At 41.1% G+C, this 25,978-nt stretch overlaps 1 protein-coding gene across 2 annotated transcripts in view; it reads left to right on the top strand.

The window, feature by feature from the left end:
* Window positions 1-25,978, top strand: part of LOC137325470 (calmodulin-regulated spectrin-associated protein 2-like) — a 156,765-nt gene that overhangs the window by 51,921 nt on the left and 78,866 nt on the right. For both annotated transcript variants that reach the window (XM_067990616.1, XM_067990615.1), the window contains exon 3: window positions 21,216-21,377. In XM_067990616.1, coding sequence (XP_067846717.1) covers window positions 21,216-21,377 — 162 coding nt within the window. The remainder of the gene's footprint in view (window positions 1-21,215; window positions 21,378-25,978) is intronic.

Genomic DNA, 25,978 nt, shown 5'->3' with positions numbered 1-25,978 from the left:
TTTATACGGTAACCATTGACAAGATGCCCTGAAATCTGCTGTTGTCTCTGGGCTGGGATGAAGTTGCTTAACTTACAAGTAGCATCAGGCCAGGAGGCTAGTTCTTGAGCTATCAATATGACACAGTATGCCAAATCTAACCTTTCATTGGAGGCCAGGAGAGTGGATTTGTCACTCATCATCTCCTCCTGTTCATAGGATACTACCAAGAGGCCATGGTCTAAATGTACAAAATCTAATCCTTGACACATTTTTAAAGTAATGGTAAATCAGATGTGCCAAATATATCTCGCAGTTTCACTTAATCTTAATAGATCTGGAAGGAGCACAGAACTTTATTACTGTCTAACCATTCACAGTTCTCTGAGAACGGTAAGTTATTTCTAAACTGAACGTTGATGAAATGAAGGACGGGCAACAGCAGTTTTTTGCAATGAGAATCTCTGACGCTAAGAATGCAAAAAATTCCCTTCCTGACATGAGATTACTGTAGGATTTCCATTTCTCACATCCATCATCACAGAAAATCCCATAATTACGGAAGGCCATTGGTAGTGTAGCTTTGGAATACGTTAAAATGCATGTGTCTCACAATTCTCTTGAAGTTGTTTATCAAACTCATTTCTAGGAACATAGGAAGATAGGAACAGGACTAGGCCATTTAGACCCTCGGGCCTGTACCGCAATTCAATGAGATCATGGCTGATGTGTGACCTAACTCCATTAACTAACTCCTTAGCCCCATATCCCTTAATACCTTTGGTTAACAAAAATCTATCAATCTCAGATTTAAATTAACAATTGAGCTAGCATCAACTGCCGTTTGCTGAAGAGAGTTCCAAACTTCTACCACCCTTTGTATGTAGAAGTGTTTCCTAACTTCACTCCTGAGAGTCCTGGCTCTAATTTTTAGACTATGTCCCCTCGTCCTAGACTCCCCAACCAGCGGAAATATTTTCTCTCTATCTACCCTATCAGTTCCCCTTAATAACTTAAAAACTTCGATCACATCATCCCATAATCTTCTAAATTCTAGGGAATACAACCCTAGTTTGTGGAATCTCTCCTCGTAATTTAACCCTTGGAGTCCAGGTATCATTCTAGTAAATATACGTTGCACTCCCTCCAAGGCCAGTATATCCTTCCTAAGGTGTGGTGCCCAGAACTGAACACAGTACTCCAGGTGTGGTCTAACCAGGGTTTTGTATATCTGCAGCATAACTTCTACCCCCTTGTATTCTAGTCCTCTAGATATAAAGGCCAGCATTCCATTATCCTTTCTGGTTATTTTCTGTACCTGTCCATGACATTTTTATGATCTATGTACATGGACCCCTAAGTCTCTTTGGTCCTCCACTGTTTTGAGCTTTTCACCATTTAGAAAGTACTCTGATCTGTCCTTTTTAGGTCAAAGTGGATGACCTCACACTTGCCTACATTGAAATCCATTTGTCACAGTTTTGCCCATTCACTTAAGCTATTAATATCTCTCTGTAATTTTATGCTTCCATCTACACTGCTTACAATGCTGCCTATCTTGTGTCATCGGCAAACTTGGATATGTGGCTCTCTATTCCGTCATCCAATAAATACTGTGAATAGTTGAGGCCCCAACACAGATCCCTGTGGGACACCACAAGTCACATCCTGCCAATTTGAGGACCTGCCCATTATCCCTACTCTCTGTCTCCTGCCGCTCAGCCAATTTCCTAACCAGGTCAATAATTTGCCCTCAATTCCATGAGCTTCAACTTTAGCTAGCAGTCTCTTACGAGGGACTTTATCGAATGCCTTCTGGAAGTCTGTATAAGCAACTTCCATGGATATTCCCCTGTGCGCTACCTTTGGCACCTCTTCAAAAAATTCAGGTTTGTCGGGCATGATCTACCCTTTACACGTCCATGCTGGCCTTCTCTGATCAGCTGAAAATTTTTAAGGTGTTCAGTCACTCTATCCTTAATTATAGACTCTAGTAATTTCCCAACAACGGATGTTAGGCTAACTGGTCTATAAATCCCTGTTCTCCCTCTCTCACCTTTCTTAAATAGTGGAGTGACATGTACAATTTCCAATCTAAACGAACGGTTCCTGAATCATAATTTTCCGCTTTCATCGGCAATTTGTGTGGCTTTTAAGCCCAAAAGACGAAATGATAGTCAGAAGAGCTACAATTGGATACTGCAACTAAGCTGCAAGGATTAGTAGGTTGCAAAACCTAAGTATCGATCTCATTAAAAAAATAATCTTTTCATTGCTATAGAAGAAACTGGGGTAAAAAGCTTTCAAACACAAACCATTCAAATTGTGTTAATTCCCGCCTCTGACTCTATAAACTAACGTCATATGAATACTAAGATCTGCATGAACGTAATCAGTACTGACTGACTGCTTATGTTAATGAAGATCTTATTATTCATACAATCTATTCCACTTCATAGATGTTTAATTAATAAAAACCGAAGAGGAGGGTCTCAGTTTTGCAATTCAGCTGAAGGATGTTTTGGTTCGTTCAGGTCTTGGTATCAGACCGGCAATTTAACAATGTGGTAACAATGGAGGAGGCAGCAAGTTGGAGCTAAATGTTGGCAGCATACATGTGGAAGTGGATTCCATGCTTCAGATAAAGTCGCCAAGGGGAACCAGTGAAGAGTAGGATGCAAATGATGAACCCATGGGCTACACTGGAGATGACCATGCTTGTAGAGGAGGAGAAGCTGTTGTGCCTGCATTGAGTCAGTTAAGAGCAGAACAAGGAGAGAGCAGTGCCCTGGAGATGGACTGCAGAGGAAGGACATTGGAGGAGGATGGCGTAGCCGACAGCATCAAAAGCAGATGAGAAGAAGGGAGAATGAGGACAGGTGGGAAGCAGGGTTCACTGTTGCACAATGTCATTTGTAATGCATTAAAAAGTAATTTGGCTTAGGGTCTCTGTGCAAATTATTAGCTGACAGTACAGCATGCACATTGATTTTAATTAGTGTCAGGTAGAATAGCTAAAAGTAGCTTTGACCATGCAGTGCCAGTTTGAAACAACATTATTATGGCAGAGTATCTTTTTTTTAGCATGTTTTACTCTAAGAAATGAAAATAATTTCACAAATTCCTGATAATTGCAGTTGATGGTTTATTGTAATTTTTTGAGTTTGAGTGATTGTAACTGAGTGGTAGACCATTATTTTAGTCTCCATTCTATGAAATTAATCGACTGCATTCATTTTGCTGAGTGCCAGTCAGTAGTAGCTCTCCCTTGATCTTTCTGGCTGAAGTTTTGGTGAGTCACTCTGACTGGATAAAAGCCTTTATATTATTCAATAAAACCAGATATTTTTAGTACATATTAGTGATTTTAGTGATTTTGATGTACAGATTATTCTATATGATGCAATTATGGTGAGATGCAGAAGTTCATTCTGCATCTCATCATAAAAATATTTCTTTATTATATCTTATTCACATGAAATTGAAGTCAGGCCATGCACTGTGACTTTAAAATGGAACATTTGATGGAACTTTTTTGCCTTGGGGGAGACTATATTGACACAAATCCTTTTTGGAGCAGAGCTGCTAGTTTCAAGGCAAAGTGATCTGCTTCTGTAAATGCAAAACTTAATTAGGTCAAGGTTGTCCGACTACTACCCTATGCTTGTCAAAAGTTAATGTATGCAAGTTTTCGACTGTGAGAGGAATTGAACTTCACTGTCTGTGATTACCATTAAGGGATGTCAGGTCAGACAGAAATTCCAAAAAGGCCTAACCTAGTAAACTACTCTCGAGATAATAAAGTGGATGCTATTCATGTCTGTTTGGGTGATAGAAATAATTATTATTAGAATTACAGCTTGTTTAAAAAAAACAGGGACTTCTTCAGACAATAGGCTGACGTGAATGGTTGTCTTTGATATGGTTTGATTGGCAGCTCTGTGCTCAGAGGCCTCGGATAGGGTATCTTTTGCAGGCTTTTGGGTCATTTATTAAGTTCATTCTTTTCAACCATTTAGTTCCATGTCACAGTGAGACAGAATTTCATATAAGAATTCAAAGACTCAGTTGCAAGATTCTGAAAAGGAGTCTAAGATTTCTAAACTTGTTATTTTTAAGTCAGGATAAAATAGAGTACATATAATAATTTGTTTTTCTCTGTGTAATCTTGTAAATTAAACCGATTTACAGTTTAATCTGAATGATGCAGTCTGAAGAATGGTGTTTTTCCACTATTTGGAAAGGATGGAGTACATGGTGGACAGCCCACATGGAACTCTGGCAAAATCCAGCTTTAAAAGAGTAGCTGTTAATCTTGTGGAACGCTAATGGAGTCGCTCCGTGCTGATAGGATTATATGTTCGGAATCATAGGCATGGGCTCGCTTCTGGTAGCTGCATGGCTAAAAAGCTTTGGGGAAAAGCCTGAATTATCGCCACATGGAATAGTTTCTGCGACCAGTTACTTAATCATATTCTTTAGTCAACCATTACCCAGTAACAGTGTGAGATATTATCATATAACCTCATGATGCTATGACGTTGTCACCAGCGATAGTCTTCAATTTTGAAATTGCGTGATCTATTCAATGCTCTAAAGTTTAAAATCTCTAACTCTTAAAATAGAACATAATGTAACATGAAATGTAAATGTGTCTGATAAATGGAAGTGATCCCTTGAATATCTTAAATATTTCTCTCAGTGATCAGTATGATGCTGGTTTGGATGAGTGATGGGGCTTCCTTTTATTTGACGCTTTCAGGCAACACTGAAAAATTTTGTTGCTGCCCAAGGACTGGTTTTGGTTGTTAGGCCAGAAATAAAGGCTAAGTGTATTGCTGGAATGCTTACCCAGCAGGACTCATTAACCCCTCCCCTGACTTGATTTTTTTCCCCCCTTTCAATAAAAATAGATTTTATTATGGTGCTGGATAGGATATTCTAACCATCTGATTTCCTTGTTCCAAAATGATGGTGCTGAGAAGATTGATGGATCTATTCATCAAATAAAGTTTTGCATGCTATTCCTTCAACAGAGTAAAAAGTAAACCTTCCATCTTATCGGCTTTTGCTGCCTTTAAAATGATATCAGTTCTATGATTATTATTCTAAACCAGTTAGTTGGAAAGACGTTGCAACTACTAAACTGAAGATGGTGAGTGGATAGATTATCTGTAAGTAGCTAATACACAAAATCTTAAAAATACCAGTAAACTGCATATGTGAATGGAATCAGCCTCACTGTATTACGGCCAATGTTTAAGAATTAGCCTGTCAATGAGAGAGAAATACAACACATAACAAAAAAAAAGGAAAATTGGTAGTCCTTTTATTTTTTTTTTATGCATGTGTTAATTTTAACTAGCTTTGTAACCTCATTGCAACAAATGGGGAGAAAGGATATTGTTTTGTGAGATAACTGGAGAGGAATCTGATATGTAAACACCTCGGATTTTACATCCACAGCCAGCAAACGGGAATCAGGTTTTGCTGCCCAGGAGGCATCTGGGTAGCTTACACTGAGGAAAGGTTCTGAAATCATCGGTATAAACACAGGATTAGTGTGACAAGTGAAACTTTGCATTTGAAATTTTGCATTACTTGTTTACTTTTTTTAATATGTTCTGAGCGATCAGGGTGGTTGAATCTCTTTTATTAAAGTGTACCTGGGAGAAAAATAAGGAATGATCAGAAAAGGAGGAAAAATCCTGGAAGGACTATACCATAATCCAAATAAGTAGTAGAGTTCTGAACTTAGATATATTGTGTCAGCTGTGACTTTTTAATAACTAAGAAATACTACTGTAGACATATTTGATGATGAATGAAAAATGCATGTTAGTTTACTATTTTTGTTACGTTTGGGGGCTTTGGTCCTCACTATTAAAACCCTGTAGCCTGATGGGACAGGCTGTTTATTTAATAACTATAGGTAATGCCTGTTAAATCGATTTATCTCCCAAAGGCGTTGGAATTTGTAATAATATTGTTCAGGTTTTTATATATTTAGCTTTTAGCTATGCAGGAAGGATGGACAGAATTGTAAGGCAGATTGTTTAATATCTGTGACTTTTGGCTTACTGGGAAAATGCCTATTTTCTAACAGTCTGATTTATTTGATATCACTTCTGTGATGAATTCAAATTTTTAACAAAACTGGGACGACTCCTCATCCTACTTGAGAGAGCGAGACAGGAAAAGAGGTGTGTTCGTGCACTAAAAGAAAGATAATCTTTTAAAATGTAGAAGGACAATGCATTGTATCTATTGGAACCGGTCAGATATGTAGTGCAAAGCCCAAGGGCTTTAGCCCAACCCCCTCCCCATGATTTCAACAATTTTATCGACAATTCAAATTTCAGTTTAAACATGGCCAAAATCTCAAGTATTCCAGCATATCTTGTATGTAAGAAAACTGCTGAAGATTTAAGAATAGAACAGGTATGTTAACTGATGGGCAGAAGTGATCTGAGGAATTGTTTTTACCTCCTGAAGTGCATCATAATCTCCCTTATCCGTCAGGTGTCAAACTTGGCTCAGTGATAGCAATGTCGCCCCTGAGTCAGAAGGTTGTAGGTTCAAGACCAACTCCAGGGACTTGAGATTTGAAGAAGAGCAGGGGAGTTCTCCAAGTTTCCAGGTCAATATTTATCCCTCAACCACCAAAAACAGATGATTTCATTGCTGTTTGTGGGAACTTGCCATGTTTCCCTAGATTCCCTGCAGGAAAAGTACTTCATTGGCTGCGCACAACAAGTTCCCACAAACACCTTTGAGATAAATGACCAATTTTAGTGGTTTTGGATGATGGATAACGCCAGGGAACCACGTAAACTCCCTTGCCCTTCTTTGAATAGTACCATGGGATGTTTTATGTCCACCTGAGAGAGTAGACGGAGTATCCGTTTAACGTCTCATCAAAAAGACGGCCCCTTAGACTGTGGAGCACTCCTGAAAAAATGACTTAATTCTCACTGACCAAGTAACCAAGATATTGTGCCACCATTGTGCAATATTAAAGTTGCAGCCAGAGTTTCTACTATGGAAGAGTCTGTGCAATAAAGGCCTTAAGAACAGATATCTCAGTTGAACAAATATGTGTAATTCTGTAAGCACCTCAGTGGTGGTTTTGGGCAGCTGCAGTGCTGCTTTTTGATTCTGAGGCGTGAGTGCTTTCACTGAGCCAAGATTTGATTCAGTGGTAGCTCTCTCTCATCTTAGTCAAACCCCACTCCCGAGACTTGAGCATACAATCTAGGCTGACACTTCAGTGGAGTACTGAGAGAATGCTCCACTCTCTGAGATGCCGTCTTTTGAATGAGACGTTAGCTGAAGCCCTGTCTACTTTCTCTGGACATAAAAGATACCATGGTAGTATTTGAAGAAGAGCAGGGGGTACACCCAGTGCCCTGGCCAACATTTATCCTCAACCAACATCACTAAAACAGTTTAAGTGATCATTTATCTCACAGCTATTTGTGGGGCCTTGCAGTGCGTTTCCCTTCATTACAACAGTGGCTACACTTTAAAAGTACTCTGTTGATTGTGAAGTGCTTTGGGACGTCCTGAGATGGTGAAAGGCGCTATATAAATGCAGGTCCTTCTTTCTAACATATTATGAGCATCGCTGTTGATTCACATACCAGAAGTACTCCATATACATTAGATCTCTTAAGAATCATTGGCCAAGCCTGTGGGTTAGCACCACTAACCACAGTTCTTCACGGAAATTGAAATACATTTTTGGAGTGATATGTAATAGTCTCTCTCCTGTGATGTGTTCCCTTTTCTTAAACGTTGTAGTGTTCCATGTATTTGTAATTGCTTCTGGAAATATATTTTTAGCCGTAGTGCATAAGCACAAAAGTAATATTTAGCAGAAAATGCATATTGCCCCAAGTTGGCATTGTGCCATGCTAATGCAAGGTTATTTTAAAACTGCAGTTTATTGGAAAGCTATTAACTGATGATCTTGTCAATTTTCTAAATTAAAACGCAACCAACCAGAAACTCTTTGTCCAATTTTTCTTGTCCGAAAATCATTCCGGAAATTATTAGGTGATAAATTTTGTGAAATTGACCAGAAGGTTAATTTGGAAAGGTGATTCTATTGTTCCAAAGCATTGTGAATTATGGGTGTGTGCGTGTCTGTACACGTACACTGGTCACTAACATTGAAGTGGAACTCTTATCTGTGAGAATATACCAGCCATTGTGCGTATTTGCAATATTGTTTAGCCCCTTCCCAGAACTTCAGCCTTGTTTGTTTCTAATCACAGAGCTGACTTTTCCATTCACCTACTGACATTTGTGTAGGATATTTTATAAATTCTTGTTACAGCACAATATTAGAAGCTGGGGATTCAAGTTGGATTTTCTTGGGTTCTTGTTAAGTTAACTTTATTGAATGTTTAAATTTATATTGTGAAGTAACGTTACAATGACTAAACTCTGAAACTGGGTCATTGCATGGGCATCTTGTGGACAGTACAAATGAGATAGGGTCTGATGGCTTTTTCATGCTCATTAGATTTCAAAGAAGTATACAGCTCCTTTATTTTATGTTTAAACACTAAACTTGCTTGTTTTCTTGCCTTTAGTGTTCCACTGTTGGGTCACTAGTACCTGTTCTGAGAGAAATACGAGGGAACAGCACTGGGTTAAACCAATTTATACTACTTTGCTTGCATCACTCTCTGCTCATATTCTTAATAGGCCAGAATTTACTGTAGCTGGCAAACGAACAGCTTGCCCTTGCCCTTTAATTTCCATGAGCTTTTGCACGGCAAGTTGCTGGAAGTAGGAGATCGAAATGGCATGGCGCCCTCTACAGGGCATCTGGGACCTGTGTGAACAGGGCAAGCAACTGTGTGTCCCCTTAACCAATCAGATTGAAAAATTGTTAACGAACAGAGCAGATTCTGAACCAGGAAGTGTAAGTTAGAATAGTGAATTCAATGTTAAATCAGGTATAGAAAGCGAAAAAAGCGAGGGAAAGATTGATTGGATTAAGAGAGAGAAAGAAGAGACAAAGAGAAAGTTTTAAAAAAAAATTTAATTAACATTTAAAAAAAAATCTCCAACAACAATTAAGAGCTGAAGGAATGAGACTCCACACTTGCAGAAGTTAATTTTCAGTGTCAGAGAGGTTGTTTGGCTGTAATTAAGTCTTATCATGCCGTTAAAAAGGGTACTTAGACTGAAATGGACAAGCCTTAACTTACTGTGGTGAGTTTAGTTAGTATCTACCATGCAAGTACAGGAACATTACACTGTTCAGTGCATTTCAGTAGTGAGTCAGGCAGCGAGATGCCGTTGCCGGGAATCTAACGGCGGATCTCTGACAGCAACGTCCGGATTTTCGCGTTTAACCACGCATCTGCCCTTGCCTGAAGTTGTTGTGCAATTTGCGCATAAATAACAGTGAGCGCTGTTAGCCTCACCTTTATTTTGACAGTAATTTCTAGCCCTGTGTGTATGAGTTAAGTGAATACCAGAGCTCTGCTTGCTGGAATCAGAATACTGGTGAAATGTTTAATGTTTGTGAAGATTGCTTTGACCTGTTAGCTCTTCGCTAATGTTAAATATGCAACAACAATCTGATGGGCTCTGGATCTTTTGTTGAACTTTAAAATTAAACACCAGTTAAAATTTCCACTGTAATCCTTATCAGTTGCCTAGAGTACTGCGTAATGTTTTGGTCCTCTTATTTAAGGAAGGATATATTTGCATTGGAGGTGGTTCAGAGAAGGTTCACTAGGTTGATTCTGGGTATGGAAGGGTTTTCTTATGAGGAAAGATTGAGCAGGTTGGGCCTATACTCACTGGAGTTTAGAAGAATGAGAGGAGATCTTATTGAAACATATAAGATTATGAGGGGACTTGACAGGGTAAATGCTGAGAGGATGTTACCACTCATAGGGGAATCTAGAACTAGGGGGCATAGTCTCTGAATAAGGGGTCGCCCATTTATGACGGAGATGAAGAGAAATTTCTTCTCTCAGATGGTTGTGAACCTTTGGAATTCCTTGCCCCAAAGAGCGGTGGAGGTTGAGTCATTGAATATATTCAAGGCTGAGTTAGACAAATTTTTGATCAGCAAGGGAGTCAAAAGATATGGAGAACTCGCTGAAAAGTGGAGTTGAGGCCAGAATCAGATCAGCCATGATCTCATTGAATGGCGGAGCAGGCTCGAAGGGCCAAATGGCCTACTCCTGCTCCTATCTCATATTCTTATGTTATGTCCATCAGCTGCAGCCTAAGGGTTAAACAAACTATCCAGAATGACTAAAGCTGCCTGTATCTTCTTAAGTTTTTTTTCCAGTCAAAGGGGAAACTCTGTTCAGTTTCAAAGGAGTAAATGTTAATAGCTTATTCACAGGTGGAATCCTCCCTGTGCAACTGTTATTTGAAAGAATTAAGCCAGTGTTATTGTAACTCTGCCAGTGCTGGAATATCACTGGTTGCCTTTCCATAGCATATTCAGGGGAGAATGACCTCATTGTGGTTCTGTTGGAGTATAACTTTCCACAGAATTTGACTCACTTATAAGGCTGATATTTATTGTTGCTGTTATGAGCCTCACAGTTCTGCAGTCTTGTGTGAGGGAGGCCCAAAGACTACTCTCTGATTTAGCTCTGTGCCAGGAAGCTAAATCAACATTCTTTCCAGTTAGTCGGCACAATGTGCACTCAGCAATGATGCAAAAAAAATACAGGCTATTCATGTGTTCTGCTAATTGTCTCAACAATATTTTTTTAATTTGAAGTGAGATTTAGACTGCACATTACCAATATCTCAACAGTTCAAATTGATTTTTTTTAAGCTACTCGTCTCCGTTACTGAAGTGTTCATAGTTACATTTTACTGCCCTTGCTTAAGTTGTGTGTACCTGATGTTGAACTAGTTGTAATGGAACGGAGGGTATGTTGTTTGAAGGAACCTCGAACAGTACAGTGTGAATTGGTGACGTGAGCTTCTGCAGAGTCTTATAGCAGTGGCTTGTACAGTAGAGCTTTGCCTCTTTTTCAAACACACGTGGAAGTAACTGGATATGAACAGAATAAATATGGAGGCTCCTTCGGAGAAGGAGCTTGAGGACTGAAATCTACAGATCCACCTTTTAGGACCCCCATCTCTTGCCACCAGATCTTCACTGATGTTACCTTTTAAAGCTCAACAATGCTTCTTCTGTGGGTAGACTCATAAAATGGCTCTTGTTCCAACATCTACCCCTCAACGTGAATAATTACTTATTATAGTTTTTAGAAAATTGCCTCTTAAAGCAAGTCAATTTGCCTCAGTTTCCTCTGATTCCTCTACTGGTGCTCATAACACAATCTTAATACAGATTTTCTTTTTAAATTACTGAACAAAACTTACTGTTCATGATTATTTTCCTGGTTGATTTTGAAAGAGTTTATACTGCATAGCTGACCTGTAATTTCAGTCATTTAATTATAAATATTAAAAAGATAAAATAAAATTACTGATGAATAGTCTGTCTGTACATCTAATTACTTTCTTTTCCTGTTGGTCTGAAAGACTAGCCACTCCCTGACTGCACAACTCCTAACACACAGCCCATCACAGCCTCTCTCCCTCTTCTTTCTTTCATCTGAATAAGCTTCCAGGCTGCTCAAAAGACCATTAGCCCATTTGCTTTCCAAGCTCTATGCCGTGGTAACATGCCTTGCACTCCTGGCTATCGTAGCTTATCTCTCGTTTACTAAAGCTTGTTAAATGACCATCCTTTCCACAGCATTAACTTTAGAAATAAAAGGTCACAAATTAAATCCTTTAATCCTATGCTAGTTCTCTCCTGCCCTCTCCCTCAATATTTTTCTGCTCCTCGCTTCCACTCCCTGAAACTCTGCCTCTTTTCTCCCCATTGCCAATGTCTTTCTGTTGCACACCCACCCAATTCCCTAAGCTTCTGTTCCTTCTCTTGCAACACCATTTCCCAATATTCAGCTTTTCCTTTCCCCTATTCCCCAATGTTCTCTTACTCGTCTCCTGCCTCCATTCCCCAACTTACCATGAGCAATATCACAGGAGAGCTATTGGTCTAGATGGATAAATAGATAAATATAGATTAGTTAAGAGATTTTTCTCTGAAAAACCTTTAGTGAAATGACATTCTGGTTAATCTGACTTGCGGCCAGTATTTAGGGAGATCTTTTAGAAATAATTTCTGTTGACAATTGCAGGAAAACACATACTGACTCAATTTAACAAAATATTGTGCATACTCCTGGAATAGCGTTTAGCATGTAAAGTATAGTTTCAGGAAAGCTCATGTCCAATTTTGTCAAAGCATGGACTCTTCCCAGGTTATTTGAGTGGTGGCAACAGAGGTAACTTGCTGCAAGATGAAGCTCTGCAATTTCTCCCTGATGCCCAACAGCAACGGAGCAAATCCTGCAGGGTGTTAATCCAACTTTATACAGCACCCACACTACTTCACTATCCCCAGGTTCGTTACACAGCTGACTCATCCATGGTCCCGACAACGAAGAATTAATTATGTTCTAAGGTGAATTGTATCATTTGTGTTTATCCATTAGCATGGAATCTCATTCTTCAACCAATCTTTTTTTTAAAAAATCACTGGATAAATGAATTTATCAATATATCATTAGCATCTTTGGTGCAAGTCTTTAAAGATTACTGCAAGTAAAAAAAATTGACATTATATCTGATCTTTCATGTCCTTGGGATGCCCCAAAACATTTCAAAGCCAATTAATTACTTCTGAAGTGCAGTCACTGTTGTTATGTAGGCAAACTTGGCAGCCAACTTGTACACGGCAGGGTCCCACAAAGAGCATTTGAATGGATGACCACGTAATCTGTTTTTTGGTGGTGTTGGCTGAAAGAGGAATGTTGGCCAGGACACCAAAACAGCTCCTTGTTCTCCTTCATATAGTGGCATGTGAAGATTTTTTACATCCACTTGACCAGACAGATGGGGCCTCAGTTTGACGTCCCATCTGAAGGATGGCACCTCCAATAACGCAGAATTTCCTCAGTACTGCACTGAAATGAAACTTAGATTATGAGCTCAATCCTGGAGTGAGTCTTGAACCCATGACTTGGTGGCTAGGGTGCTACCAACTGAGCCAGTCTGGCAACTGTATTACTCGACTTGAATCAGTTACAAACCTCAACTTGAAGATGGCAAAAAAATAAGGTTTTGTAGATTAATTCCCTATATATTATGGTACTGAGGAACATAAGAACAGGAGTAGGCCATTCAGCCTCTTGAGCCTGTTCTGCCATTCAATTAGATCATAGCCTATCTGTATCTTAACTCCATTTACCCGCCTTGGTTCCGTAACCTTTAATACCCTTGCCTAACAAAAATCTATCAATCTCAGTTTTGAAATATTCAATTGACCCATAGCCTCAACAGCTTTTTGGGGGAAGAGAGTTCCAGATTTCCACTACCTTTTGTGTGAAGAAGTGCTTCCTGACATCAACTGGATCAAGTGTGATGGGATTTTTAATGGATCGGTTCAGCAATTTAAAAAAAAAGTTGTTTGGTGCAGTCAGCACAAATCATTGGAATATCAACATAGTGTACCACAACAGTAAGGGCGGAGAAGGCCCAAGCTCATTCTCATACCTGCCGAATTGTAGTTCTTAATCATCGTCTGCAGGGAAGGAAAATTACAGGTTCAGTAGTCTCTCGGAAGACCTTGTCTTTGCAGATCAATGGACAGAGGAGAGAACAGAAGGATTTGATGACAATTACCAAAAACTGAGTTGGTTTGTATGAACATAAGAACAGTACAATTTCAACTTCTGTTTAGATTGAACCCCTTCAGCAGGATAAACATAAAGATTTGACCAAAATGCACTGAAGGCATTAACCTAGTCGTACAGTGTACTTGCTGTGAGAATGGTACTCAGCTGGCAGAGAGTGGGATAATTGTATAGTTCTGGTGAGTCTTGAAGCACTTGACTGTTTATAAAGCCATATATGGCAATATTATACTGTGCGACACAGCTGTCAAACAATTAAAACACATCAGAGTAGACATCTGGCAGAATTATAGTACCAACCAGCAAGTGGTTCTGTCAGAGAAATGTTTCCAATTATTTCTGTCAGAAAATTACAGATGTCTTTTGCAGTATTTTACCTCTTAAAGGAGAAAAACTGTCCAGTTATGAGGTCCAAGAGAACATCGATTGAACCTGTGGCAAATCAGTCGGCAATTATGGGGTTGCAGTTCTTGATTTCTGCCATCAGAGGGTTTACTTTGCACCTCTAGTGGCAGAAAATGAGTAGTACAACAAAGTTATACTGAGCAGAACTTTTATGTTTTGCCCCTTGACCTGCCAGCAGGGCTCCCAAATCATTCACTGGAATTCCTGTATTTCACAGGTAAAATATAGAAACTAAAAAGCTGGTGGGAGCAGGGATGTGTAATCTATATAAATACATCGAGAACACTTGAAGTATTAAAATCTGAGACCAAAAGCAGAAAATGATGGAATTACACAGGCGTCAAAATTCCTCGATCCCATTTAGACTGAAATAACGCTGAAATTTATACTGGTTTCCACACCGATCATGCCGACAGGAACGCGCCAAAATTTTCTGTGCCGTCTACGTCGGAAAGTAAAAACCAGTGTAAAACAAGCGCCGATGTAGCGGCCACCAATAAGACGAGTGGGCTGCTGTCTTCTGCCATGGCGCCTCACTCTTGGACTCATGCCTCTCCTGAACCTCTTCCTCTTCTCTTATTATACAGAACAGGGATATGCTTATTAAGAATACCATTCCCGCTGCTTAGTTCTGAACTCATGGGGCAGAGCAGGGGTCCAAAAAAAGAGACTGACGGCACTTGGGTTAAGTATAGTGCAGGTCTCAATAAGAGCAATTTTTAAAAAAACCACTCGCCTTACCTTGTGGTAACTCGGTCTGTCATTGGAGACATTTGAAATCTCAGTTACACCGATATCAGCGACTTCAGGCCGTGCTTCACCTAAAGTTTTGGGCCTAAATCGATACCAGCGCATTACTAGCATAAATGCAGGAAACTCACGTCTTTTGTTGGGGGTGGGCTTTGTAAATGAGCATTAGTGGGTTTCAGCGGCTGTATCTCAGAAGTGGCACAAATGATCGAGGAAATTGGCCAGTACCAACGTTTCGGCATAAAACCAGTTACATGCAAATTTCCTTATTTAAAAAAAACTCCACACCGTAGTTATGTCAAATTTCCAGGAAATTCCAGGCCAACCTGTTTTTGGTGGTGCTGGTTGAGGGATAAATGTTGGCCAGGACACCAGGAGAACTCCTCAGCTCCGCTTCAAATTGCACCATGGGATCAGACGGGGCCTCAATTTAATATCTCATCCGAAAGACATCACCTCTGACAATGCAGCACTCCCTTGGTATTGCACTGAAGTATCAAATATAGCAACTCACACACTGGATCAGCAAATGAAATATACCGTAGATACAGGAACAAAGCCATCTATTGATTTACTGAATGAAATATACCACAATACAGTAATTAAACTCATTGGATCAATGTATGAAATATACCATGAATAGAGTAACCTGCTCATTGGATTAGCATATAAAATATCCAATAAATACAGTAATTGAGCCAACGTCAGTGTATGAAATATGTTGCAAATATAGCAACTAATCGACCCATGAAATACTCCAGGATTTTGTTTTTTTTTATTCGTTCATGGCATGTGGGCGTCGCTGGCAAGGCCAGCATTTTTTGCCCATCCCTAATTGCCCTTGAGAAGGTGGTGGTGAGCCACCTTCTTGAATTGCTGCAGTCTGTATGGTGAAGGTTCTCCCACAGTGCTGTTAGGAAGGGAGTTTCAGGATTTTGATCCAGCGACGATGTAGGAACGGCGATATATTTCCAAGTCGGGATGGTGTGAGACTTGGAGGGGAACGTGCAGGTGGTGTTGTTCCCATGTGCCTGCTGCCCTTGTCCTTCTAGGTGGTAGAGGTCGCGGGTTTGGGAGGTGCTGTTGAAGAAGCCTTGGCGAGTTGCTGCAGTGCATCCTGTGGATGGTACACACTGCAGCCATGGTGCGCCGTGTTTAGGGTGGTGAATGGGGTGCCAATCAAGCGGGCTGCTTTGTCCTGTATGGTGTCGAGCTTCTTGAGTATTGTTGGAGCTGCACTCATCCAGGCAAGTGGAGAGTATTCCATCACACTCCTGACTTGTGCCTTGTAGATGATGGAAAGGCTTTGGGGAGTCAGGAGGTGAGTCACTTGCCACAGAATACCCAGCCTCTGACCTGCTTTTGTAGCCACAGTATTTATGTGGCTGGTCCAGTTAAGTTTCTGGTCAATGGTGACCCCCAGGATGTTGATGGTGGGGGATTTGGCGAAGTTAATGCCGTTGAACGTCAAGGGGAGGTGGTTAGAATCTCTCTTGTTGGGGATGGTCATTGCCTGGCACTTGTCTGGCGCGAATGTTACTTGCCACTTATGAGCCCAAGCCTGGATGTTATCCAGGTCTTGCTGCATGCGGGCATGGACTGCTTCATTATTTGAGGGGTTGCAAATGAAACTGAACACTGTGCAATCATCAGCGAACATTTCTGATCTTATGATGGAGGGAAGGTCATTGAAGCAGCTGAAGATGGTTGGGCCAAGGATACTGCCCTGAGGAAATGCTGCAGCAATGTCCTGGGGCTGAGATGTTTGGCCTCCAACAACCACTACCATCTTCCTTTGTAAACAATTTTACAACACCAAGTTATAGTCCAGCAATTTTATTTTAAATTCACAAGCTTTCGGAGGCTTCCTCCTTCCTCAGGTGAACGTTGTTGGAAAGGCTGTAATGAGGTCTGGAGCAGAGTGGTCCTGGCGGACCTCAAACTGAGCATCGGTGAGCAGGTTATTGGAGAGTAAGTGCCACTTGATAGCACTGTCACCGACACCTTCCATCACTTTGCTTATGATTGAGAGTAGACTGATGGGGCGGCAATTGGCTGGATTGGATTTGTCCTGCTTTTTGTGGACAGGACATACCTGGGCAATTTTCCTCATTGTCGGGTAGATGCCAGTTTTGTAGCTGTACTGGAACAGCTTGGCTAGAGGCGCGGCTAGTTCTGGAGCACAAGTCTTCAGCACTACAGCCGGGATGTTGGGGCCCATAGCCTTTGCATTATCCAATGCACTCAGCCGTTTCTTGATATCACGTGGAGTGAATTGAATTGGCTGAAGACTGGCTTCTGTGATGGTGGGGATATCGGGAAGAAGCCGAGATGGATCATACACTTTGCACTTCTGGCTGAAAATGGTTGCAAACACTTCAGCCTTGTCTTTTGCACTCATGTGCTGGACTCTGCCAACATTGAGGATGGGGATGTTCACGAAACCTCCTCCTCCCGTTAGTTGTTTAATTGTCCACCACCATTCACGACTGGAAGTGGCAGGAGGACCTTTGAGTAATTTATGTTAAGCCAACATCACTAAAACAGATTATATGGTCAGTTATCTCATTGCTGTTTGGCAGAGCTTGTAAATTGGCTGTTGCATTTTCCTGCATTGCAACACTACACTTCAAAAAGTACTTCATTGGCTGTAAAACGCTTTGGGACATCTTGAGGTCATGAAAGGCGCTGTATAAATGTAAGTTCTTTCTTTTAAAAATGTTGAACTAATAGTGGATCTGAAGGGGTTAAATTCTCAGGACAACGGGGCTGGTAGGTGTAAATTAAATTTCAGATGCATCTGAACCAGCGTACTGCAGATGATGAAGGATAGTTTGACATTCCAGTAATCATTCACAATCTTTGCTACTCCATCAACTCTGTTTTTAACTCAGCAGAGGCCATTTCCGAGTTAAGCTGGTGGATTATTTTGATTTTATGATTAAAAGCGGACACTGGAGTCGGGTTTCTTTTTTTTTATAAATGGGATGCTGTTCAGATAGTCGAGCAGCAAAAGGTAGACTCAGAAAAAACAGGAGACTGCAGGGAAAGACAGTTCTGTCCTCAGGGCTATAGGACAGAATGCAGAGGAGTTACTCTGTTTAAGTTAAGAAAGCTCACCCACTGAAGCGGGGCAGCATAGCGAAGTCATTATCTTTATATCATTAAGCAAAGATAAGTTTTACTGATTTAAAATAAATGGATCTGATCATAATTGTTCCCCTCTATGTTCATTTTATTGTGGCATAAAGCAGCTTAGTGATTAATGTCAAGCCTCGCTTCACCTAGTGGTAAGTTGTTTTGCCAATGGAGAGATTTGAAGATACACGTGAAGGGCATGAGTATCTGGTACAGCTCACAAGGAGGTGCCATTGTTACATCCCTGGATTGTGCTGCCGTACATGTAGATTCAAGACAAGGCAAGTCAACTCCCATAAAAGTAAGATGCTTAGATCGCTTAATGGAGTGACTGATTCTACTGCATCCAATGCTATCTATGGTAAACCTGAATTCATAACAAAAACAAAAAACGCTGGAAACACTCAGCAGGTCAGACAGAGTCTGTGGAGAGAGAAACGTAGAGTTAAGGTTTCAGGTCAATGATCTTTCATCAGAACTGGAAGATGTTACAGATGAACAGCTTATAATACAGTAATCGACCCAACGTCAGTGAATGAAATATTCTCTAATTGCAGGAATTAATCCAGTTAAGGATTCGACATATCTTATAATCATATGCTGCAAAGGCTCAAACAATAGGTAGTTAAAAACCAGAACAGAAAATTGGGCTTCAAATTATGTTTATAAGTTGTTTAATCTAAACTAAAGAGGTAAGGGACAGTATAAGACATAAGGAAAGGGCATACAAAAATGCAAAAAATGGCACAGATCCTGGCGAATGGGAAAGATACAAAGATCAACAAAGGGTCACAAAACAGATAGTAAGAGCTACAAAAAGAGAGTATGAAAAGAAACTTGCAAGGGATATTAAAACCAATAAGAAGAACCTTTATAGTTATATTAGGAAAAAGAAGGTGGTCAGGAGTAGTGTTGGCCCCTTAAAAAAGGGGCTATTGTCATTGACAATGGGGAAATGGCGGACATGTTGAACAATTACTTTGCGTCAGTATTTACAGTAGAAAAAGAGGATAGCATGCCGGAAATCCCAAGAAAACTAATATTGAATCGGGGACAGGGACTCAATAAAATTAACATAAGTAAAGCAACAGTAATGAAGAAAATAATAGCACTAAAGAGTGACAAATGCCCAGGAGCAGATGGTTTCCATCCCAGGGTTTTAAAGGAAGTAGGTGAGCACATTGCAGATGCCCTAACTATAATCTTTCAAAGTTCTCTAGATTCAGGAACTGTCCCTCTAGATTGGAAAATTGCACATGTCACTCCGCTTTTTAAGAAAGGAGAGAGAGGGAAACCGGGGAATTATAGATCAGTTAGCCTAACATCTGTTGTGGGGAAATGGCTGGAGTCTATAATTAAGGACAGGGTGACTGAACGCCTCGAGAATTCTCAGTTAATCAGAGAGAGCCAGCATGGATTTGTGAAAGGTAGGTCGTGCCTGACAAACCTGATTGAATTTTTTGAAGAGGTGACTAAAGTAGTGGACAGGGGAATGTCAATGGATGCTATTTATATGGACTTCCAGAAGGCATTTGATAAGGTCTCACATAAGAGATTGTTAGCTAAGATAGAAGCCCATGGAATTGAGGGAAAAGTACGGACTTGGTTAGGAAATTGGCTGAGAAAAAGGCGACAGAGAGTAGGGATAATGGGTAGGTACTCACATTGGCAGGGTGTGACTAGTGGAGTCCCGCAGGGATCTGTCTTGGGGCCTTAATTATTCACAATATTTATTAACGACTTAGATGAAGGCATAGAAAGTCTCATATCTAAGTTTGCCGATGACACAAAGATTGGTGGCATTGTAAGCAGTGTGGATGAAAACATAAAATTACAAAGGAATATTGATAGATTAGGTGAATGGGCAAAACTGTGGCAAATGGAATTCAATGTAGACAAATGTGAGGTCATCCACTTTGGATCAAAAAAGGATAGAACAGGGTACTTTCTAAATGGTAAAAAGTTAATAACAGTGGATGTCCAAAGGGACTTAGGGTTTCAGTTACATAGATCATTGAAGTGTCATGAACAGGTGCAGAAAATAAATCAATAAGGCTAATGGAATGCTGGCCTTTATATCGAGAGGACTGGAGTGCAAGCGGGCAGAAGTTATGCTGCAACTATACAAAACCCTGGTTGGACCGCACCTGGAGTACTGTGAGCAGTTCTGGGCACCGCACCTTCGGAAGGACATATTGGCCTTGGAGGGAGTGCAGCGTAGGTTTACTAGAATGATACCCGGACTTCAAGGGTTAAGTTACGAGGAGCGATTACACAAATTGGGGTTGTATTCTCTAGAGTTTAGAAGGTTAAGGAGTGATCTGATCGAAGTTTATAAGATATTAAGGGGAACAGATAGGGTGGATAGAGAGAAACTATTTCTGCTGGTTGGGGATTCTAGGAGTAGGGGGCACTGTCTAAAAATTAGAGCCAGACCTTTCAGGAGTGAGATTAGAAAACATTTTTACACACAAAGGGTGGTAGAAGTTTGGAACTCTCTTCTGCAAACGGCAATTGATACTAACTCAATTGCTAAATTTAAATGTGAGATAGATAGCTTTTTGGCAACCAAAGGTATTCAGGGATATGGGCCAAAGGCAGGTATATGGAGTTAGATCACAGATCAGCCATGATCTTATCAAATGGCGGAGCAGGCACGAGGGGCTGAATGGCCTGCTGCTGTTCCTATGTTCCTAATCAGCAGTGTGTAGGTAATGGTGTTGCATCATGTTGGCTATAGAAGGACAGGGCAGAAAGGGTTAGACAAAGTAGGGCGTGAAGGCTTATGTCGAGCATAAACACCAGCATAGACCAGATGGGTCGAATGGCCTATTTCTGTGCTCTAAATTCTATGTAATTCTATAATAAATTTGCTGCCTTCAGCTTATTCTATTTTAGACTATTGTAAAACCAGCTGCAAATAATCTGTTAATATTGAAACTAGCATGGAATAAATCCATGTTTATGTTTTGTTTGGTACTGAGATGTCACCAGTGTAATGACCTTACAATACCTTGTAGGGACATCCTTATCACCTCTTTGAATTAAACAAAATGAAGCAGCAGAAGCTTCGAAATATAACCATGGAGAAAAGACTGGCACTTCTGCCATTTCAGCATGTCTTTAATATAGCTGTGACATTTACTGAAGACTACTCTGAATCTTTTCTCTTTGCAGACCGCCCACCTGGCTATGATTGACACTCTGATGATGGCTTACACTGTAGAAATGATCAGCATTGAGAAAGTGGTCTCATGTGTCCAGCAGTTCACAAACTTCTTCCCAGCCACAGAACTTCCGTATGACATTGAAGATGCCATTGTGTGCTGGATAAATAAGGTAAAGTGTCACTAATCTGATAAAGTGAAATTATTGAGCAACATTTGAGTATGCTCATAACTCAAGTGGTGTGAGGACAGTCATTGCTATTGAGTGTGGCATTGAGGCAGTTGGATTCAACAGCTGTGCATGATGAATGATATCAGCTATCCACCGAGCTGTCGGTGGGATACCTTATGGAAGCAGAGGGTCCATCTCTGGGGGAGTGGGTGGAAACTCGCACTTTGCCTTATCATACGTCATGGCTGCTTCCCCAGGCTATGCCTCTCTGTTAAAGGATATGTATGGAGACTATTCCAAAAGGGAACAAACACAGGTAATATGCGAGAGAACTGGGGATCAAAAAGTTAGAGGCGTGGTATGTAAGCATTTGGACCTTAGATGCTTCTTTTGCAAGTACCTTCTCTATAAAGATGCATTTTAAACCTGTTTAATGAAAACTGAGTAGAAGGAAGCAGTTTGTCCTGTTGTGCCTGACAAAGCTATTCACTTAATTTTGCCCTTTCAATAGAATTAGAAAACTTGACTGTAAATCACATCTTGCACATGAATAATTTTAGTTTAGTAAAATCAATACATGTAATGTACCTTGTATTTTATATACAAAAATAATTGGACGACCATCAACAAACATTTGTTTCTCCAATTTTTCTCCCATTCCTCTCCCCTTCTGTAGAGAGTGACTCATGCTGAGGTACCGTTCCATGGGCAGAAATGCTTTCCCCCATACTTCACCCAAGTGGTTGTTCTTCATATGTGAACCTAGACAGTGCATGTTTTCAATCTCTTCAGCTGTAAGACCTTCAAAGCTAAGCTCAACTGTGGCCCACAGTTGGCAGAGAGAGAGACACACACACACACACACACACACACACACTTCCAAGAATGATTACAGTCAATGCTGAGTATGACTAAATCAGGCCTTTCCTGTTCTGTATGGACCAATGCCACATTGTGCAGTGCAGTTACCCACTGAGCCATTGAGGCAGGTGTCTGGCTCTGATTAACTTCAACCGTTATTGCTGTATAGCTACTGAGGGAGAAAAGCACAATGAGTAGATGAGAAAGAACTGATTGTCCAACTGTTTTGCATTGTGTTACTTTATGACAAAGTTGGGGATTTCTTTTCTCATGACAACTTAAGAAACCATGTGGGGTTGTCTCAAGATTTCAGTAAAGTATTGCAGTGAGTGTGTGCCTTTCACTCATTTTTGCACTCTCTGGCACATATTCTCTGGCATGCTATCACATTCTCATTCTCATTCTCATGCACTTTCTTGGGCTCTCATACATGCTCTCTCATGCGCACATACTCTCACTTTCTTGTATGCTTATGCTATCGTATACGCTGTCTTGCATGCACTTGCTCTTTGTACATATATATATATCATTGTCTCTCTCTCTCATGTGCGTGTGCAAACCACAGGAGAGAAAGAGGGAGAGTCCACGCAAGAGAGGTGCACAAACTCTCGTTCTATCTCTCATGCTCACTTTTTTGTGCATGCTCTCCTGTGTGTGCTGTCTCTTTTTCTCTTGTGCGCTTTTTTTCTCATGCACTCTATTATGAGCTCCTTTCTTGTGTGCACCCTCCCTCACACCTGCTCGCTCTCTCTTTTGTAGCTCTCTCTCCTGGCCCAGGCTCTCGCTATCTCGCTCTCTCAATCTCTCACTCACGTGCGCTCACTCTTGCTCACTTGTCTTCTGAACTCTTCCCCTCTGTCTCTCCTCATTTTTCCTCCTCTCCACTCTTTTCCCTATCTATTTATCTCTCTCTCTCCCTCCACCCTTCTCCAATCCCTTTCCCTCAGTCCAGACATTTTCCGCCCACTCCAACCTCGGTGTGTTCCAAATTTTCCAAGATGCGTGGAACTGTGACACAAAGGTGTGAAGTTTGTCAAATATAATCGAAAAATGACAGTCAGGCATCATGAGAACTCTGTTCGAATGTCCCAATAAGGGCCTGCTATGTTAATGCTGACAAGGTCATAGAAAGGAGATCACAATTTTGGGCATTTTGTGTGATTTTAAATGTTTGTTATCATTTTGTAAGTAAGCTACAAAGTATTTTCTTTTGTCCTTCTCTGGACTTTTTCTAATACCAATGTCCTTTTGAAGAAAGCATACCCAAAAGAACATACAATATTTTAAATGTGACCACAATGATACGTACACCATTCCAGTAGCTTGTTTTGACTTGTAGTCAAATGCCCCTGAGAAGCATTGCAGAACTTGATTAGTCTTGTTGCTGACTGCCTCGCAATGACTGTTTATCATTAACAGAAAGTGTCCAATTGCTCAGATCTTAGTTTGTCATTTCCAGCAGACTTGTGAGGATTTGCAGTCAGTCAGTTCTCTGTCACTCATCCCGAGGCACAGTGGGTGTTAATGATGTGAATGGTGCTGCTGTGTGACAGCCACATCATTATATAAATGATGCATACGGTTCATAAAATGTCACTGTTTCTTGAATGTCACATTTTTTTTTAATGTGTTGGTTGCTCCGGCTCCAAGACAGACTTCGATCCACTGATTCTATGAGGCTCTGCGTCATTGCTGTGAATATTGAAGTGAGTTAATAGTCAATTGGCTCACAGCCGTTCCTTTCAGCAACTTTTTCTCTGTCGGAAGGGATCGCAGTGTTGTTTCAGTTTGGATATACTGGACTCCTGTCCAAAAAACCTGCAGTGTCATGTCTCTGTTTGAAAATAGGGCTCAATTGGAAAAGGATCACCCAGCCGATTTGTAAGAACATTTGCATGTCATAAGCATATCATTGTAGGTACAGCACAGGAGGAAGCCAATCAGCCCATCGTGCCTGTGCTGGCTCTTAGACGGAACTATCCAATTAGTCCCATTCCCCTGCTCTTTCCCCGTAGCCCTGTAGATGTTTTCCCTTCAAGTATTTATCCAATTCCCTTTTGAAAGTTACAATTGAAACAGCTTCCACCACCCTTTCAGGCAGTGTATTCCAGACCATTACAACTCGCTGCGTAAAAAAATATTTCCTCATGTCGCCTCTGGCTCTTTTGCCAATCACCTTAAATCTGTGACCTCTGGTTAGCAACCCATCTGCTACTGGAAACAGTTTCTCCTTATTTACTCGATCAAAGCCATTCATGATTTTGAACACCTCTATCAAATCTCCTCTTAACCTTCTCTGCTCTAAGGAGAGCAACCCCAGCTTCTCCAGTCTCTCCACGTAACTGAAGTTTCTCATCCCTGGCACCATTCCAGTAAATCTCTTCTGCATCCTCTCCAAGGCCTTGACATCCTTCCTAAAGTGTGATGCCCTGAATTGAACACAATACTCCAGTTGGCCTAACCAGTTTTTTATAAAGGTTTAGCATAACTTCCTTGCTTTTGTACACTATGTCTCTATTGATAAAGCCCAGGATCCCATATGCTTTTTTTAACGGTCTTCTCAATTTGTCCTGCCACTTTCAAAGGTTTGTGTATGTGCAACATCACAGTGGTTTTAAAAAGTACCGATTAAATATTTGTCCATTCACCAAGCAACAGCCCCTGACATAGCCATACTCACAGAATCATACCTTTCAGCCAACATCCCAGACTCTTCCATTACCATCCCTGGGTATGTCCTGCCCAATGGCAGGACAGACCCACCAGAGGAGGCGGTACAGTGATATACAGTCAGGAGGTAGTGGCCCTGGGAGTCCTCAACATTGACTCCGGACCCCATGAAATCTAATGGCATGAAACCTCCTGCTGATTACTACCTAACGCCCTCCCTCAGCTGATGAAGCAGTCCTCCTCCATGTTGAGCACCACTTGGAGGAAGCACTGAGGGCAGCAGGGGCACAGAATGTACTCTGGGTGGGGGACTTCAAAGTCCATCACCAAGGGTGACTCGGTAGCACCACGACTGACTGAGCTGGCCGAGTCCTGAAGGACATAGCTGCCAGACTGGGCCTGCGGCAGGTGGTGAGCGAACCAACACGAGGGGAAAAACCTACTTGACCTCGTCCTCACCAATCTACCTAGCGCAGAGGCATCTGTCCATGACCGTATTGGTAGGAGTGACCACCGCACAGTCCTCGTGGAGACGAAGTGTCTTCACACTGAGGACACCATCCAACGTGTTGTGTGGCACTACCACCGTGCTAAATGGGATAGATTCAGAACAGATCTAGCAGCTCAAAACTGGGCATCCATGAGGCGCTTTGGGCCATCAGCAGCAGCAGAATTGTATTCCAGCACAATCTGTAACCTCATGGCCTTGACATCAAGGCAGCATTTGACTGAGTACGGCATCAAGGAGCCCCAGTAAAATTGAAATCAATGGGAATCAGGAGGAAAACTCTCCAGTGGCTGGATTCATACCTAGCACAAAGGAAGATTATAGAGGTTGTTGGAGGCCAATCATCTCAGCCCCAGGACATTGCTGCAGGAGTTCCTCAATCTACCATTACCAACAAGCCAGGGGATCAACCTTGGCTCAATGAAGAGTGTAGAAGAGCATGCCAGGAGCAGCACCAGGCATACCTAAAAATGAGATGCCAACCTGGTGAAACTACAACACAGGACTACATGCATGCTAAACAGCAGAAGCAACATACTATAGACAGAGCTAAGCGATTCCA

Source organism: Heptranchias perlo, chromosome 9, assembly GCF_035084215.1.
Source record: "Heptranchias perlo isolate sHepPer1 chromosome 9, sHepPer1.hap1, whole genome shotgun sequence".
In the NCBI taxonomy this organism is placed as follows: Eukaryota; Metazoa; Chordata; class Chondrichthyes; order Hexanchiformes; family Hexanchidae; genus Heptranchias; species Heptranchias perlo.
Note: the sequence above shows the minus strand (reverse complement) of the source record. Positions and strands in the feature narration are given on the sequence as shown.